General features: G+C 39.6%; 1 protein-coding gene across 2 annotated transcripts; it reads left to right on the top strand.

The window, feature by feature from the left end:
* The first annotated feature begins 1957 nt into the window (after nt 1-1957).
* GATM (glycine amidinotransferase) lies at nt 1958-17013 on the top strand. 2 transcript variants are annotated; one of them, XR_012043788.1, is made up of 10 exons: nt 1958-2058; nt 2502-2720; nt 8286-8481; nt 9716-9906; nt 11231-11368; nt 11651-11815; nt 13719-13782; nt 13882-13998; nt 14894-15024; nt 15969-17013. XR_012043788.1 is itself a non-coding variant. In XM_072870134.1 (9 exons), the coding sequence occupies exons 1-9, from the start codon at nt 1990-1992 to the stop codon at nt 16079-16081; spliced, it is 1272 nt and encodes a 423-aa protein (XP_072726235.1). In that variant the 5' UTR covers nt 1958-1989; the 3' UTR covers nt 16082-17013. The 2 variants fall into 2 exon arrangements, 1 of the variants encoding a protein (XP_072726235.1); XM_072870134.1 differs by lacking the exon at nt 14894-15024.
* The last annotated feature ends 1356 nt before the right edge of the window (nt 17014-18369 follow it).

The raw sequence follows: 18369 nt of genomic DNA, 5'->3' as shown, positions 1-18369 counted from the left end.
GTCAGAAAAACTATGTAAACCGAGTTGATAAAGAATGATCCAAAGGTCCAAAAGTAGCTGATAAGTCGAGAGGGACAGAAAAAGAAGCAAGACCTTTGGATTTAGCCACAAGCCAATCATTAATTTTTTTAGAAGGTCAATGTGAGTAGAGTGACCTTAGCAAAATCAGCTGAATCAAATAACAAGCATTTGAGCAGAACTAGCATAAACTTAAGGGATTTTTTTAATTAAATAGATGACAAAAATTGGTAACTAGGAATTAAGTAGCATCAAGAAAATTCCTTTTTGAAACTAAAAAGAATATCCTTGTATCCTTTTCGATACAAGAACAGTGTTTCAGGCAACTGTGTTACAAATGAGTCCTAACAAACTAAGATGAGTGAGTTCTGAAAAAGTTCTGCAGTCATATGAAATGGCAAAGCATGCTTGATATCATACCAACTAAAATAATTAACGTTGCTCTGAGAAGTATGTAAATTGATGAAGAGAGAACTCGCACTGTCCTATTTCTCTTGGGAAGGTGTAGTGTTTACCTGTGCCAAGAAGGCAAACTGCTGAATGAATAATTACCCAATAGAGTAAAACCTGCTTACTCATATATCTAAGGTGTTTTTAAACTGTAGCTGATTTGCTGTATTCTAAAAGCATAGCTTATGTTTTAATATACATTAACACTAGTGATGTTTACCTTTTTCCTGCTGTAGATACGCCTGCTGAGTGCACTAGCACTACCTGCGATCTTACATATAGAAATAATGTTAAATATCATGTCTGTTCACAGCCGTGCCCCACTGTACTAGCTCTGGATAACGAAGCATAGCCTGAAGGAGCATTGAAGAAGGCTGAAGAAACACGAGGCACTGCATGGGTGATGAAGGCAGAACCAAAAATAATAAGGTTGAAAGAAAGGTGCAGGTTTTTACAACTTCAAAGAGAGTAACTCGGGCAAAACTAACTTTTGCTATGTCTGCTTTTTACTTTTGTATGGCAAAATTAAATGATTTAAAAGTGAACTTGTATGCAAAGTTGAGAAAATGCAGAATAATGTATCGGGCTAAGGGGGATATACTAAATATGAGTAGAGCTGGTAGCAAACACATTTCTCGTTGTAGGCTGCAGTTCTGTTGAGGTAGAAGTATTTTTGAAGATACATCTGTTGGTTTTATCATGGAGAGATTTTGCAGGGGAAAATAAGTGTAGGTTTACTAGGAGCTAACCATTTTAGGTTTTCATTTTAAGATGACTTTTCATCATATCACAATACACATTTTGAAAAGCCAGAATTTGAAATTAAGTGTTTGGGATATTCTTGAAACACCCTTTCAGTAATTAAAAAATTAAAATATTTTCAGGTGAATCACAAAATCTATAGGTTGTAGTCTAAAAATCTGAATTCTTAACATCTGAATTATTGGAAGTTTTGGTAAAATTGGACTCATCTACTACAGGTTTAATGAAGAACATGCATATTTGATGACTAAAAATAACTGAATGATGCACTTCGGCACGCTTTCTAGAGAAGGATTTTAAACCTGACTGGAAATCTTCGAAGCCAAATTGCTACTGAAGAGCCGTTTGTGGAAATTAAATCCCGGCGTGTTGAAAGAAGCCCTCAGGCAGCTTTGCAGATGCCTCACCCAGCTCGGCTGCGCCTCCCAGGGCCCGCCCTGGGGCTCGATCGCTCCAGCTGCTCGCTCACCCCGACTGGCGGGGGCGCCGCGTTACTCCTAGGCCGCGAGCGCGGGGGTGCCGCGCCGCCGGGGCCGGGGCCGGGGCCGGGGCCGGGGCCGGGGCCGGGGCCGCCCATCAGCAGCCCCGCACGGGCAGGCAGCCGCCGCCCCGGCTGTGGCTCCGCGCCGCTCCGCGCCCCCTCGGCCAATGGGCGGCGGCGGGGGCGTGGCGGGCCGCCATAAAGGCGGCGGGCCGGGCGGAGGGCGCAGTTGCGCTGCCGGTGGGGCCGGCGCGGGGCGGAGCCGTCGTGCCGCAGGGATGCTGCGGGTGCGGTGTTTGCGCGGGGGCAGCCGGGGAGCCGAAGCGGCGCATTACATCGGCTCGCGGGTTGGTGCCGCGCAGATCCGCCGCCGGGCTCGGAGGGGCTGGGGTTGAGGATGCTCCGTCGGGAGCGCCGGCGGGTGTGGGCGTACGGGCGCTCTGCGGGCGGTGGTGAGCGGGATGGCAACAGGCTGCTTTGGCTGAGGCTCACCCGGGCATCCTCCCAGTTCGGCAGCACAGAGTTCAGTGACTCCGGTCGCCGCTGTCAATGCTGTGCTCCTGTGTCATTATTCTCCTAAACTGAGTGCGTTTTAAGAGGCGAATTGTCCCTCAAGTATCTAGTAGGTTGTGAATAAATTAGAATGGCTGTAACAAACAGTGTGTTTCTGTTAATGCTCCAAATAACGTACGTTGCTTTGGGATTACGGTGTAAGGCACTTGTGGACCGAACCATTGCTTTTTGCCTTTTGTAAGGGAAACATAATTTTCATTCTTATTTTTATTTTAAGCTTGGAAGAGTCTTTACAGGATGGGTGCAGCGATCTTTCTGGAGCACCCAGGCAGCTACAGCCTCCCAGAACACCTGTGCTGCTGATGACAACAAGGCTACTAGCCCTGTGCCTAAGGACTGTCCTGTTTGCTCATACAATGAATGGGACCCACTGGAAGAGGTCATTGTGGGAAGAGCTGAAAATGCTTGTGTCCCACCTTTTTCTGTGGAGGTTAAGGTAAACAATAAAAATAACCTTAAATAGGAAATAATGTGGGTTCTATATATAAAATTTGCTTAAGCTTTACAGTGTACAAGGTGTGGTGTTTACTCTTGAGGATTCTTCTTTCAAAGTAGTTGTTTACTTCTGTGAAATTTTACAGCATAGCCATGTAGGTGGGGGATATGCTTTTTCTTCCTACTTTCAACTGAATTAGCTGATTTAATGGAAGTCTGTAGTAGAGAGAATCTCTAATATGTACAATCTGCTCTAGTAATATAGCCCTGATGCTGTCAAAGTACACGGTCTAGCATGTGAGATGGTTGGTAGGACTGATGAAAGTTTAATTGGGCTCAAAACTAAGTAGGGTTACCGCTTGAAAAAAAGTGTAGTTTTCTACTTAATAGTCTGAGAAAGAACGAGTTCTATAGCTGTAGACTAGCAGGACCATTCTACTTAAATGGCTCTTAAATAGCTCACTGGAACTCTTATGTGCTACAGTAAGTATTGTATGGACATACATACTCCTCTGTTTTTCAGAGTTTTTCTGTGTCTAAAATGACAACAGCAACCTAAATAAATCCACGTTTCTTTTGTTCTCTGAAATGTTGTGTTTTAAAACGGGAATACTCAAACAATGGGCTTGCTCCAGATTTTTATTGTGTACTTTACCTGGACTTTGAAGTTGCTAAGTATGTGTTGTCACCTGCATTTGTAGGGATGATCTTGAATTGTTCTCTTCCAGTGTCACAGTACAGTACTGCCTCCAAGGCAGCACGTAATCCGTGGCTATCACAGCACAATGAGCTGGCACACTACTTCTGCTGAAGAGACCTTAGTAAAATTTTAAAGGGTATCTTGACAAAGTTGACCAGAAGACCTCAGTTTAAAAAAGAAAGGAAATTCTTCTGATCTGACATTGAAGGAATGGCAAACAAAGATACTGAAAATATGCTTAAAGTGCTGGAAATGGTAGTTTAGAGGAAGTTTGGGATGTACTTGTGGAGAAGACTTCTCTTCCCTTAGCCCCTTTCACACTTGTATATTTTTCTTTAGAATCTGGGCTATGATTCTGGGCAAAACTGTTTGGAGGACTCTGAATGAATTACTGCAGCTTGGTAGTTCTAATCCCCAGATAGAAGAGTAATCATTTGACTTACATTGGGACATTTGAGATGAGATCTTGGCCCCAGTGAGTGCAATGAAAACTTTACCACTGACTTCGTTATGACTTGCATTTACTCCTGGAAAGCTGGAGCTCAGTTACCAACCTCTGGAATCCTGTTTCAGACACTCCAAAGATACTCTAGCAGCTTCAGAAAAAGAATTGCACGAGGATTGCCATTTCTAATATACAAGTGTATGTATGTGCATCTATGTACTTAAAACTGCCATAATGAATGTATGGAAAGAGCAAGGAAAAAAAATTTCTAGCTTTGTTACATTGAATGAGGCAAAATTTTATTCTCAAGTAGTGGCCAAGGGCTCGCTTTAATGTCAGAAAAAATACTCTCTCAAATGTCTAACTTAGTGTGACATGCTATACAGCTTGCCTGGTTCTAGTGCCTATTAAGCCATAACTAATCGAATGAGGTCAGAACTTCACCTTCTGTTACATGCAATATCAAAAGCTCAATGAGGAATGTAAAAGTATAGGATTACCTCTGCAATTCAAATACCTACAACCTGGGGTTAAAGCAAGCTTTAGCTTTGCTTTAGGTAAACTGCCGAGTCTAAAGAATACATTGGCCACAACAGGTAATAGTAATAGAGCGTGCCAGCCGAGATGTGGTTTCCTCTAGTTTTCTCTGCTTTTGTCTTAAATTATGCTGTAGAAACTGTAACAGTCACTTTACCTGGAGGCATTGCTGAATAATCTAAATAGTAGTCCAAATCCTACCTTGCCAATACTGAAAGATATTAATAGATTCAGTTATTGTTCAAATCTCTGCTATGTGGCTGAAAGGTAAGGCGTGTGTGTGTGTTGCTCCAGTGTAATACAACAGCCAGAAGTCCCTGCTGCTGTCCATGTAAGTAGCAATGCTAGGGTTGACATGTATCGTATGCCTTTTGCCAACTATGAATCAGGGTCATTGGTTATAAAAACTGCAGTTTAAAACTAGTGAATTTGAGTTGTATAAAGAAAAATTGAGGCTTTGGACCTGACATGCTTTAAAAAACACTTCTCAAAGTATAACAGTTTTGGTAAATACTTGCTTTGAGGTACTTCTAAGTTGTGTTTTAAGATTGTACGCATGTTTGTTTACAAAATATTTAAGTGCAGGAAGTATGGCTGCATTCAGCACTCTTGTACTTTGAGACGTGGTTTTGGTATACACAAATCTTTTTGCTGTGATGTAGGAATGATGCGCTTGGCATAAGAAGGAGGAAGGAATGAATTGAATAGGGAGCCCTACGTGTCTGATGAATATTAATGAGCTGACACTTCATTGCATTTCCTTTTGGGAGCTTGAAATGGGCTGTGTAGGTTATGTAGAGGTAAATACACTATTGGGAAACGTGGGAAATCTTAACTAGGAGGTTAACAACTACATTAATTAGGAAGATGCCCTGTTTTTGAATTAGCAGTTTGGTCAATAATCTCACAGTTCAGATGTATTATTCTGAAGCAGTTGACAGTCAAACAGTTGAGCTTTATAGCTTTGTACTCTGCAATGTTTTTCAGTATATTTTGTGAATAATAATGTATTTTTGGTGAAGAAGTATCGTAACCACAGATCATTATATCTTGAGTGAGAAGGTGGGGGGGGTGAATTAGGCAAAAGCAATTTGATCTGAATTTCTGTTTTTATGTACTAAATTTAATAACTGTCATTACTAGGTACATCTCGAGAACATTAATATTGATAATGTTAATTATTTTCCACAACAAATGTTTAAAATATAGCAACTATAAGGACAAATTCTGCTGTTTCTTAGAGACAATCTTTTCCTTACAGCACACTCTTAAATTTCTTTCTGAAAAGAGAGGGTTTTTCTTAAATGCTGCTACAGTTTCTCAGGTACTCTCAGACAGCAGGTTATAAGGTGCATTGAGGAGACTATTTAAAACTCTCTTCTGTGTCTTGGCCATGGTACTTTTTGAACAGTCTGAAATGAGTTGTATGTATATGATCAAAGGGGCCTGAAATCTCAGCCCTGAATTGGTATGAAATAGATGTTCCAGTCATATAACCCTTTTCCCAGTTATTCAGAAGGTAGGGAATATGAGTGGTGTTATGGTGTTAACCCTTACTCTGTCTTAACTTTAATTTTATGCCATCGTATTAGTGCAACACAAGTGTCATTTCTCAGGTTTGAAAAAGGGCAGTACAAGAGGACACCTGGTGAAGAGGGGACCTGCAACTCTTAGGAATTAATGATGTTCAAATACATCATGGCTGGCTCTGAAAATAACTAGCTTTACTCCATAGGACACATTTGTCTCATTAGCAGAACAGGCTTCCATAGGAATGCTAGGCACTTCATATGATCTGCATGTGACTTCTCAACAGCTGGCAAGTCTGAGGTGATCAAATTACCCAAGACCTTGCTTAGAGAAAAAGAATAAATTCCTTCAGGAAGGATGGGAAGAAGCTTCAGTACTGGAGGAGCAGGATGGCCATGCTGAGACCTTTGCTTGGGCTCTCTATATAAATGTTAAGGATGTCTAAAAGGTTGAATTTTCTCTTCCTTCTGTCTTACCTCTTTAGCATGAGGGCAAATATCCAGAAATACTAGAGAATACAGCGGATAGCCTGGATTGTTAAAGGAGATCAGGCATGCCTTCAGATGAAGGGCCTTGCTTGCTTGGGGCTCACTGACAGTACTAGCACAAAAGGAACATCATTGCGTTGTTTTTGTCCAGAACGTTGCTTTCTGGAAGGTAGTTAGGACTGCAGTGTGAGGAGATAACCTCATGTTTGGGAGGGCAGGTTCTCCTGCATCCCGCTGCTGTCATTCATGCTGCCTGAATGAGGATGATTCTGGTAGAAGGAACCTGACCACTTGCTCACCTGTTCCTGACCCCTTCTGCTGTTGTTCCAGAAGGGCTCCATATGCACTTGCTCCTCTGTCATGTTAGTGTTAGCAGAGACCCATCAAAACTGCTGGTTTCACAGCTTATAAATCTGAAGTACTTTCAAAGATACACTGAACTGAAGCAGCATCATTTGTTTTGATGATGTGTCTGAATTTTCTTAACCATGAGAACTAAGACATTATTTTGAATTAGTTTTTAATTTGAGAAGACTATCACAGGATTTCAGGAGCACAGGATTTAGGCCTGTAAATGTTGTACTTGTTTTAATCCAACCCTGACAAGTGAATTTAGTATCTCGTGCATTTTCTAGACTGCTGCTGTACCTGAACTATGGCCCCTTCTAGCCAACAAGGCATGTTACCTGTACTTGGGATGGCTTTAGAATTCCTGATGTCACCACTGTCACAGTACAGAAGTGAGGTTTTAACAAGGTGACTACAGATGTATGCATTTTGGAGATGAGCTCAAGGTTTTTTCATTTCAAAACATGTCTGCTAGCCTTTTAAATAGCAGAGTCTATAGGGTTTGCTGTGTTTGGTGTGTTTGTACAGGTCTAGTGTAATAAGGACCCAGTCTTTGATGGCCACTTGGCAGTATTAGCCACTAAATACTAACTGAAGTGTAATGTAGTCTCTTGGTTTTAATCTGTGATTTGATAAATAATGAGACTTTCTGTAGGGCTATGGCTAAAGAGGGAAAGAGACTTCTAGAAATATTTATTACATTATTTATAATAGTATTCCCATCAGTAGCAACAAGTAATATAAGCTACTGATCCATCTATATCCAAAAATATGAGGAAATGAAATATCCTGAAAATCCCATCTAAAAATCAAATTAAACTTGCAAGTGGGAATGAACTGTGTGTGTATTTCTCCACATTCCAGAATGGCTTTCCCTCCTTTTTTCCTGCTGTTCCTCAGAGGACCTTTTTTCTTGGGCATCATGCCACATGTACAGTCTGTCAGCAGATACCAAAGCCATCTGCTAGTTGAATGAGCCTGCTTAGCACATGCAGTTGAAACTTAACTTTGTTACTGTATGTAAGTATTTGTGAAGACATCAGCCATTCACAACTAGTCTAACACCTACACTTATAAGTTTAATGGCTGGACACATGCACATCATAAAACATGTGAGTGAAACCTTGCCAATAGTGTGTATAAATAGAAGTAGTAAGGACAAAAAATAAAGACAGCAGAGTGCTACCAGGATAGGGATTCTCAACCAGGACCAATTGAGCATTTATCTGAAGCACTGAAGCTTCTTGCTTCCTTTTTTTTTTTGTCCTCTCCTGCCCCTTTATTTTAGAAGAATCAGCAGGACATTAACAATTCTTAGCAACTCTTCAAAATATTGCAGGAATCAAATATAAGGCACACTATGACATGTTATGGTCGTAACACATACAAACCAATGGGAAGTCAGTGAAAGAACAAGAAGAAACTTTGAACGTTAAGAATTGTGTCTTACGCATCTATTTCACTCTACCAAAATAACTGATGCTTATTCTTTGTCACTTATCTGTCCTTTTGTTTTAGGCCAACACATATGAAAAGTATTGGGGATTTTATCAGAAATTTGGAGGCCAGAGCTTCCCCAAAGACCATTTAAAAAAAGCTATTGCTGAAATTGAAGAGATGTGCAATATCTTGAAAAGAGAAGGTGTAATTGTCAAGAGGCCTGATCCAATTGACTGGTCTGTGAAGTATAAAACACCTGATTTTGAGTCTACAGGTAAATGTTCTTCCATTGTTGAAGGCCTTGTCTGTTTAGCTCTTGTCTGAGACATTTTGGATGTCGTCTAGTCTACCTTCTTGCTCGGAGCAGGATTATTGCCAGTGCTAGATGAGGTCAGTGATGGCTTTGTGTAGCTATGACTTGGAAAATCTCCAGGGATGGAGATTCTGCCACCTGGTTTGCTGACCTGTTTCAGTGCTGCATGGACATCCTAATGAAAGACTTTGTCCTAATACCTAACCTGAACTTCCCACACCAGCATCTGTTGCCAGATTCCCTTGCTATATTGTCACTGCCACTACCAAGAAGTGTTCATTTGTCATGTTTAATGGCCCAGAAAGTAGCTGCAGTATGTTACTGCTTTGTCCCCTACTTGCCACATGAAATAAGCTGAGGTTCCTCCACTTATCCTCCCAGGTCATGTGCTGTAAGGCCCCCTGACTGTCTTGATAGCCCTTTGTTGGATCCTAGAGTTGGATCCATCTTAAACTATGGAGGCCAAAACTAGAAACAGTTTTCCAGGAGGATCCTCGCTAGTGTCAAGGAAATTTGAATGTCTCTTTACCTACTGGCCACATTCCTCCTTGTATGGCACCATGTGGCTTTGGTTATTTGCAGTGAGAGCACACTGGCTCATACTCAGCTTTGCATCAGGCGTAGACTCCAGGCTCCTTTCATGTTAAATGTGTTCTTAAGTTGTTCTAGTGAATTTGAATTCACTAGGGAACAGATAATGATAATGAAAAGTCTAATGGACTGCTTCCTGCACTAGTTCTGTGTTCCATCAAATTCCTCTTCTGTGCTATTACTTTTTAAAAGGATGGCATATAAAGAAATTAGGTCCACTTGGAAAACTTGCTACCTGTCTCATCACCTTGTAAAGTTGTCCGAGTAATTCATAAGCATTTGTCTAGTTAATTTCCATCAACCAGATTATGAAGTGGAGGCTTGTAGATTGTGGATGGCTTACATCTAGCCGTGAACTTGTTATGAGTGAGGCTTTGTAGCAAAATGTTGCATGTATTTTGAATTAAAAAAAATGTCACTCTGAAAACTTACTGAAGAATGTAAGGACCTCAAATTATGCGCTGGTTTCCTGACTTCTGTGAAGATGCTTTTTGCCAGGCTTTTGGATAGAAGTAATGGTAAAAAGGAGGGTGAAAAGTGAATAAGCTGAAAGAGCTGAGAAAAGCATATTTGTCTCGTAGGTTAATGGCCTTTTTCCTTTCAGGTATGTACGCTGCCATGCCAAGAGACATCCTGTTGGTGGTGGGAAATGAAATTATTGAAGCGCCTATGGCTTGGCGTGCTCGGTTCTTTGAGTACAGAGCGTACAGACGAATCATCAAAGATTACTTCAACTGTGGTGCTAAGTGGACAACTGCCCCCAAACCCACAATGGCAGATGAACTCTATGATCAGGTATTGTTCTCATTTTGCTTCAGAACCAGTTCTGGTTACACAGAATTTTGTTCATAGTTTCAACCTGATATCTGGGATTCACAAAATTGGGGGTGGGGGTGTGGTGTGTGGAACAAAACGACTCTGGAAATTTGTGGTTTTTCTAATGTATGCAAATATTCTGTAGCCTTTCCAGGTGAAACTGAGTGTGTGCAAGTAGGGAATAAGAAACAGGAAGTTGTGCCTGTTGAATTCAAGTCTGCTTTGAATTGTTTTGATTACTGGCTGTAACTTAGCATTACTAAAGAGGAAGGAATGCTAAAAAGACATTACAAAGATTACTTTAAACAATTGAGATTCCCTGAGAATGTCCATATTTCCTGGGTGTATCAGGAAAGTGGGAAAGAATATATATTTTTGTCACAGAAAAAAACCTCATAATCCTTGTTTTGTGTGATGATTAGTATTTTGAAAGTTACATAAAAGAAAGTGGAGGATCTAAACTGTGAGTATTTACCTTCCAAATATTTAAGTTAATATTTTCTTTTTTTTTCCTTTTGTAATAATTTTGACTCAGACAATTTTGGTAGTTTCCTATAGGCCCCCAAATGTGTCAGGACCTTGGTAAAAGAATCTACAATAAGTGCGGGAAAACTGGATGTGGAATGATCATAACTTTCTGGGAACAGTGACATCTTATCAATGATGCAAATAAGTCTTTGTTAAACAAAATTACCTTCAAGTGATCTGTCAGTATTAGAAAACTTCCAGAGCCTGTTCTAAAGCATGCTTACTTATCCAGTAGCTTTTGTTTGTGCTGTTTTTTCTACCTCATTTGTTCTTAATTGCATTGTTTCATTCTAAAATCTATTTAACTTCCTGAAGACCTACCTTCTAGCTTGAAGTACTGCTCCATTCTAAAATGTGGAAAAAAGCAGGGAGTCTACCTTTGTTAGGAAATAGCTTGCATACCAGTATTTCTGTCACTGTGCAGCAATTTGTAGGACTGATAGTTAAACTCCACTGGTAATTAATACTTCTGATCAGAAGCCAGAATATTAGAGAAAGAGTGGCTCTGAAGAGCCAATTAACTTCTTGGTATAACTATTAGCTCTTCTCTCATCACCTATTCTTGAATGTGCTTAAAACCTTTTACTTAAGCTTCCACGTTTATGCTTTCTTTTTTTAATTCTAGTAACAAGTAAACCAAACCACCTCCAAGGAACATACTAGCTATCAATATAAACATTTTCTTCATTTCAAAATACTCTTCAGTAGCAAATAATTTGAAAACTTTACCTTACCATCTGCAACCTAAAGTTGTTACTCCTTTTTCTGTAACTAGGATTATCCAATCTGCTCTGTTGAAGACAGGCATAAACTGGCTGCTCAGGGAAAATTTGTAACTACTGAATTTGAGCCATGCTTTGACGCTGCTGACTTCATTAGAGCTGGAAGAGATATCTTTGTACAAAGGAGCCAGGTAAACAGAAGTTTATTCCAACAGTTTTGGTATCTATCTGAATGATTGATACTTGTATTTATGTCTTTTTAATTTCCTGAACAGCATTAAAATGATAGTGTTGACAAAAGAAGTTGCTATTTGTAGAATGTCTGATATACAGGATGAGACTGTCTTACAGCTAAGAGGTTAGCTAAAGGCACAAACTTCTATTATTTTGGCTTTAAATATTTACTTAAATAAACTAAGCTTGGATGCAGTTTATATTCTAGCGTAGTAAAACTGACTTTGTCCTGTTTTCAGGTGACAAATTACATGGGCATTGAATGGATGAGGCGACATCTTGCACCAGACTACAGAGTGCATATAATATCCTTTAAGGATCCTAACCCTATGCACATTGATGCCACTTTTAATATCATTGGACCTGATCTTGTGCTGTCTAACCCAGACCGTCCCTGCCATCAGGTAAGAGTGTAGCAGAGGGGAAAGTGTTTTGTGTTTAAAAGTGCCTCAGCTGGATTAGGTCCCTGCTGGATAATTGCTAATCCATGAATTTATTTTGTATACACTTGAATAATATTAAATTACTGAATTTAAATAGCACTCAGGCAGTTGTTCAGGACCTTACAGATGTATTTGCATCTTGACTCTAGAACTTTCTTAGCAGTACAATGACCATTGCTCTCCCTCAGTCTTCTGCTACTGCTCTTTGTGCTTTCTTATTGTGAGGCTAGGCGGATGTCTTGTGTGTTTCTTCCTATGTACATGGCTAAATGTGATGGAAGAGATCTATTTCGTAATAACGTAGTATCAAAGCAAGTACATAGGATATCCTACTGCTCTGAACACTTCCACTACTTAAATATATTAACTGTATCTAAGGAGACGTTGAGGGTTTTCTGCTGTTCAGATGTATAATCCCCCTTTTTATTCTTATTTTGGAAGTCTCTGCTTTGGTGGTGGTAACTGTACCAATAGCAGGAGGCTGGTAATTGCTCAGGCATTCAGCTCTGAATAACTGCGTGAGAAATACTTTTTGAAGAGTAGGAAAGAGGAGAGACACGGTTCAGTATGTAAAACCTACTACTTTGCTCTGAGAAAAAGCTAATATTGCTGAACAGTGCAATCTGATCAGAAAGCCCTCCAGAGAGTAAGAGCTCATCTCTGTTATAGGCATGTTACTTGTACTTGTGCTTGAGAATTTTTGTGAGGATCTCCGTGACTTTGGGAGCTGTACAACCACATAGGAATAGCTGAGCTGATACTTAATCAGTGGGACAGAGCTGTGTGCAGCAGAGATGATGGAACCATGTGCACAGCACAGCTCTTAGAAGCAACATTAGTCTCTTCACAGCAAGTGGCTTCAGTGGAAATGGTCCCATTGAATTACTGCCTCTTGTAATATCCATTATGAGAATATATATATTTTTTGAAACAATCACAGTCTTTTCCTCACCTCTTCCCTCCCCCTGTCTTCCATAATCTAACTTGCAAGAGGAGGCTCTTGGTCTCCTTGTGTTAAACCCATGTGCTGGGACTTTTTCATGGAAAACTGCTGTCTGTGTAGATAGAAAAGATAGATGCAGCTTTCTTTCATAAAAACTGATTTGGCAGTTCTGGATGACCAGGAAATGGTGGGGAGGTGCGGGTGAAAGGGGGCTTGTCTTCAAAACCCTGGCAGGCCAGGCTGGTTATTGAGTTTTCAGAATCAGAGCTCCACCTCGTGGTAACGCTTGAATAAAGAGCTCTTCCAAGTATTCAGACAATGAAGTGGAAAAGTCAATTCTCCTTAGCCAAATTATCCTCCTCTTATTTTTAACTTAATTGTGTAATTCTTAGAGACACAAATTAATCCCTAGGGTGCCTTTATTTTGTTCCCTTTGTTAAATAAACTGCATATTAAGTAAGTTTCTTATGAAGCATGATGTAAATGTAATTTTATGTGTTATTTTTGGTGTTTTTGTTTCTGTAAATGGCAGTGTAATTCATATCAATGGCTTTTACAGTCATATGGGAAGAAATAATACCAACAATAAAGAATTTAATACTTTTGCGCTGTTACTAGTATCTTTTACTTCACAGGCTCTAAACTGCATGGTTACCTTTTGTCTTTAACATATCTTAGTATACCTAGCATACGTAAAAACAGTAGAAACAAATGCTAGTGGTATGCAAAGTTTGAAAAGGCTTTAAAAAAATGCTTGTATGAAAACTGGGGTTGTAGATGGAAGTTGAATGAGGGCAAGAGTAGTGAACAGAGGGAAGGGAATGTCATGTATATTGAAGTAGCCTGAGAAAATGTGGCATAGGTTGGAGGACATAATACTTTAAGAACCCTGTTTAGAATCTAATTAAATTGCTCTTTCAGATTGAGCTCTTCAAGAAAGCAGGCTGGACCGTGATTCGCCCCCCAGTGCCACTCATCCCAGATGGTATATTCACTCTTTCTTTTCTAAGAATTCTAAGAGTATTCTTGAGTATTAATATGGGGCAACATTGGTGCAGTAGAAGGTTCATTCTCATGTGTTTAGATCACCCACTGTGGATGTCTTCTAAATGGCTCTCCATGAATGTCCTAATGCTGGATGAGAAACGTGCGATGGTGGATGCCAATGAGACATCAATTCAGAAGATGTTTGAAAATCTGGGTATGTCCTAACATATTTCAACATATACTTAAAACAAAATTGTCTTGATACCAGCTATACAAATCAGGATGAATGGAGGTTTCACTTAAAGTAGTCAAAGCAGCCAGCACTAGAAAAGGTACTCAAAACAATTGGATTAGCAAGTAAGAATCATTTAGTGATTTCTCTCCTGAATACTTCAGTCATACGAATACGGGCTTCTTACATCTTGTGCTCCCTACAGCTTGCAGCAAATAAACATATAAGTAGCAATTAAAGTTACTACTAGCATGCTTTTGAATTAGCTTTTTAAAATGTAAAACCGTCTGTTCAGTTTGGAGGTCAGTCTGTCTTGGAGAGGTTGAGTGTGCATATTTGAGTGATGTAGAGCTGGCTATCCCTCACTGCCAAAATGCTTTCAGATTTTTCTAGTTTCAAACTCATTGCACTTTAAACTGTCAAATTAAGACCACTTAACCCAGGTATTTCTGCTCATTTATGGAGACTCTCAGTCCTATGAGATCACCCTCATGATAGGATGGCATTCCTTTAGATATGCAGTGTCAGGAGAACTGTAACTGAATAAAATCTGAAAGTCTTATTATGCACAGTTAACTCCAAAGACAAATAATATAGACTTAATCTGAACTCATGCAGTTAATCCAACTGCTTCCATCACTCCGGGAGGAAAGGATGTAGATAGATCTACTTGTGGCTCATAGCTGGTTAGTAGGAGGGTAGTCAGATTGCTCGGTGCTACAGCCAGCTGACTACTGCTGCAGGAGAAGTACATGGTGATGCAAAAGTTGACAGGGTAGAAAGAAGACTGGTGGGTAGATAAGTCAAGTGACGTGATGGATCATTGTATTGTAGAGTAAAAGATAATACTCCCTAATAGCAAAAGACTCCTTTAAAGGGAGAAAAATGATGGGAAGGAGAGAATGATCCAAAGGTGGAAGATAGCAACTGTGAACCTAGAAGAAGGGTTGGTGCCATGGATGCGAATGCACTTATTGAAGCTTCCCTCAAATCTGAGACAGATTGCAGGTGAGAACCATGCAATCTAGTGCTTTAATCTGCTTTTAAAGGCTGGCTGTACAACCTTTAGTGCATCACTTAGCTTTTCAAACTTAGGCTGTTTCAATTATCTGCATGAGCAAGGAGCTGAGGATTTATAAATGCTTGAAAGTAATTTCAAAAATGAAGCCATTAATGCTAATCATGACATCTCTTTCACACTTGAACTTCACAGTCTGTGTGAATTCTAAATAAACTCCTGTAGTCAGTGAGTTCCTAGGACTGAGATGGGTCTACTGGGAACAAAACTATTGCTGACCTAGATGATAGATTCTACTGAGCTGCTTCTGAAAGTACCAAGAAGCAAAAAGGCAAACTTCATAACAGAAAAGACTTCTGATCCTAGTCTATCTGTCAGGACTTTGTATAAGCTGAGCCACAGCTGAGACATCAGAGCTGAAAAGAAGTGGGAGGAAGCTTAACCTAGGTAGTAAGTGTAACAGCCTCTTTCCCCTTTCAGAGAAAGAGGGACTCAGAGCTCTGTACTTTGAATGCTTCTTTTCTTGAAAGGCACTTGAAAGACATTTAGTGTCTGAACCATAAATGCTCACACAGATTTATGTAAATGTGCCCTGGTCATATATTGTAGCAGAATTTCAGCTAATTCTTCACATACTGCAAAAACGGAATTTTTCTTTTTATTACTGGCATATCATAATACATCAAACACCGTCTGTGCTTCAGGCACTGTGTATTCCTGAGAGTATCACTAGGATAAACAAGCCAGCTATGTTCCTAGCTTGTTCTCTGCCTAGAATTTGGGAAAAGAAATTCTTAACAAATGAGTAGGAAATACTTTCCGTACTTGCATCTAGCCATATGATCTGATAAAGCATTATCTAATGTTCTGATCAAAGCTTACCACATGAATTTGATATTTTAATTTTAAAGTATGCAATGTATGTTTCTTGCAGGCATTTCTACAATTAAAGTGAATATTCGCCATGCCAATTCATTGGGAGGTGGTTTCCATTGCTGGACATGTGATATCCGCCGCCGTGGTACCCTGCAATCTTATTTTGACTAGTTACGAGACAGATAGGCAGCAATGGTTCAGCTTCTAAAATAAGCATAGGAAATTAACCAATGAATTTCACTTTTGTTAAAACAACTGCATGAGCTCTAGTGCTTGATCAGTGGTGTCCTTACAGTGGTCTGGTAAATGATTTATTCTTACATACTCTTCACTTTCAGCTGTATAATTGAAACTACTTCCACCAGCAATACAGGTTTTCTGGCTGGCTTTTTGAAAGACATCCTTCATCTATGAGCCATTTCACATTGTCTTTGAATGTAAAAACTTGACAAGATAGCTAAAGGGTCTTGCTAGAATAGCTTGGCCACTAATATTGGACATCTACCTCTGTCTAGCTACTCTATCAAATAGGCAGCTTGAAATGTTAAATTTGAGTAAACTTTTCTTACTCTTTTTAATCAGTCTGTTCTAATATATTCATGTTTAATGAAGTTAAAATAGATGCAACTGTACAGATCTGTTATGGAACCACGTAATATTATAAAATTTTTCATGTTGAGCCATACAGATATTTACAGAGAATTTCCAGTATGATTTAACTTTTAAAATATGTTCACTCACTTCCTGTGTCCTTCTACATTTTCTTCTGATGCATTTGTCATGCATCTGAATACTTTTTATATTGCTTTTTGTATTGCTGAAATTGGTTTTTATTTAACTTTTAAGTGTACAAATGATAGCTAATATTCTGCTTGTACAGGTTTCACTCTGAATTGTTTACATAACTTAAAAGCATGAAACAAAAAACCCACCAACAACCCCCCTCTAACCCTAAACCTCCGACATCTTACAATCCCTTCTTCCTCCAACTGTAGCAGATATAGAAAGATGTATCAAACATGCCAGATCCTGTGAAGGAACTGAGTATTGATTATTGAATATGTACTTTTTATGCTAATAAAGTTTTTTGCATTCTCAGTTTGTTGCCCTTCTGATAATGAGTAAGCATGAAATGTCTGGATGGATACATGTTTTTAGAATACAGATGGAAATACAAAATACATGTGGATCTTTTTTTTTTCTCTCTGTAAAATGTGTGACATCTTGGGCACTTGTATAATGCAGGAAACCCTTGTACTATATTGTTCATATAGTATGCTTCTGTTTTGCACAGATGTATGACTGGTGGGGGAAATAACACTAATAGATGTTTCTTACGAGACTGTGGAGGAACCTAGTAAGTCAGCCAATGCAGTGCAGCTTGACAGAAAAGGTCTTGCAAAATTAGATGTCAGGCATAACACACTCACATATAAACTAGCATCACACTATAAGCCACATGGCCATACTTTACCTGGAGTTGGGTAGGACTGAACAGGTTATATGTCAACATCTAGAATGCTTTAGGATATGCCAAACTGGAAGAGCTAATGAGACAGCTGCCACCACTTGACTGTGTGGAGATGGTTCCTCTTTTCCCTTTAAAATTAAGGCGCTTTAGACAATGGACATTCATCTGAGTCTTCCTGTAATCAAGCTTTGCTTTCCAGTATTGACAATGGAGCTGGACAGCTGGGTAAAGGAGTGTGCACAGCAGCTCATCTTTCCCATTATTCTGCATGCTGTAGTGCTGAAACGATGTCTGTGTGTTTGTGCTTGGCATAAGTAATCACAAGGTACAGCTGAAACTATTAAACACCCTGGCCAAATGTGCATTAGTAGCAGGACATGTGCACCTGTGATACCTCCACGATTAAGGAGACTGTATTTTTATATCATGTTATACATGACCCCTACTTGACAGGGCAGTGGTGCTTTATATGAACATTACAAATGCTCTGACTTCATCTCAGTATACTCTTCTGTAGCAATTGTGGTATAAGACCATCACAATTTCTTTTTTTCACCCTAAATGCACATGATTGACCCCCAGTGATGAAAGTAATGCATGTGCCACAACTTTAATGTTCCCTTTCTCTGGAAAACACACTGCTGTCTGCTCTGATGTGATCAGTCATTTCTTTCTTGTTCTTCAGAGCAATAGGAAAGGAAGGATTGGTGGGGATGTCTGCCTGTTTATTCTGATAATGAAGGTGTAGTTCCTTCAAAAATAGCATAGACTGGAGATTTTGATGTCACAGGGAAACACAACACATTTAGCTTCAGCATTAGCCTAATAGCTTAGGTTTATTTCCCAATAAATGCTTGAACTCTAAAGTTTTTCAGTTACCACTGTTTGTATGCTATTCTGATTTGTAGTGTTGAATTAAGGCATGGGTATCCAATGGTGAACATGACTGAAAAATCAGAAAGAACCTTGGGTAGTTGTTTATACCCAT

The sequence above is a fragment of the Ciconia boyciana genome, chromosome 8 (genome assembly GCF_034638445.1).
Source record: "Ciconia boyciana chromosome 8, ASM3463844v1, whole genome shotgun sequence".
Classification (NCBI taxonomy): domain Eukaryota; kingdom Metazoa; phylum Chordata; class Aves; order Ciconiiformes; family Ciconiidae; genus Ciconia; species Ciconia boyciana.
The sequence above is the reverse complement of the archived record's forward strand: the minus strand, read 5'-3'. Positions and strand labels throughout refer to the sequence as shown.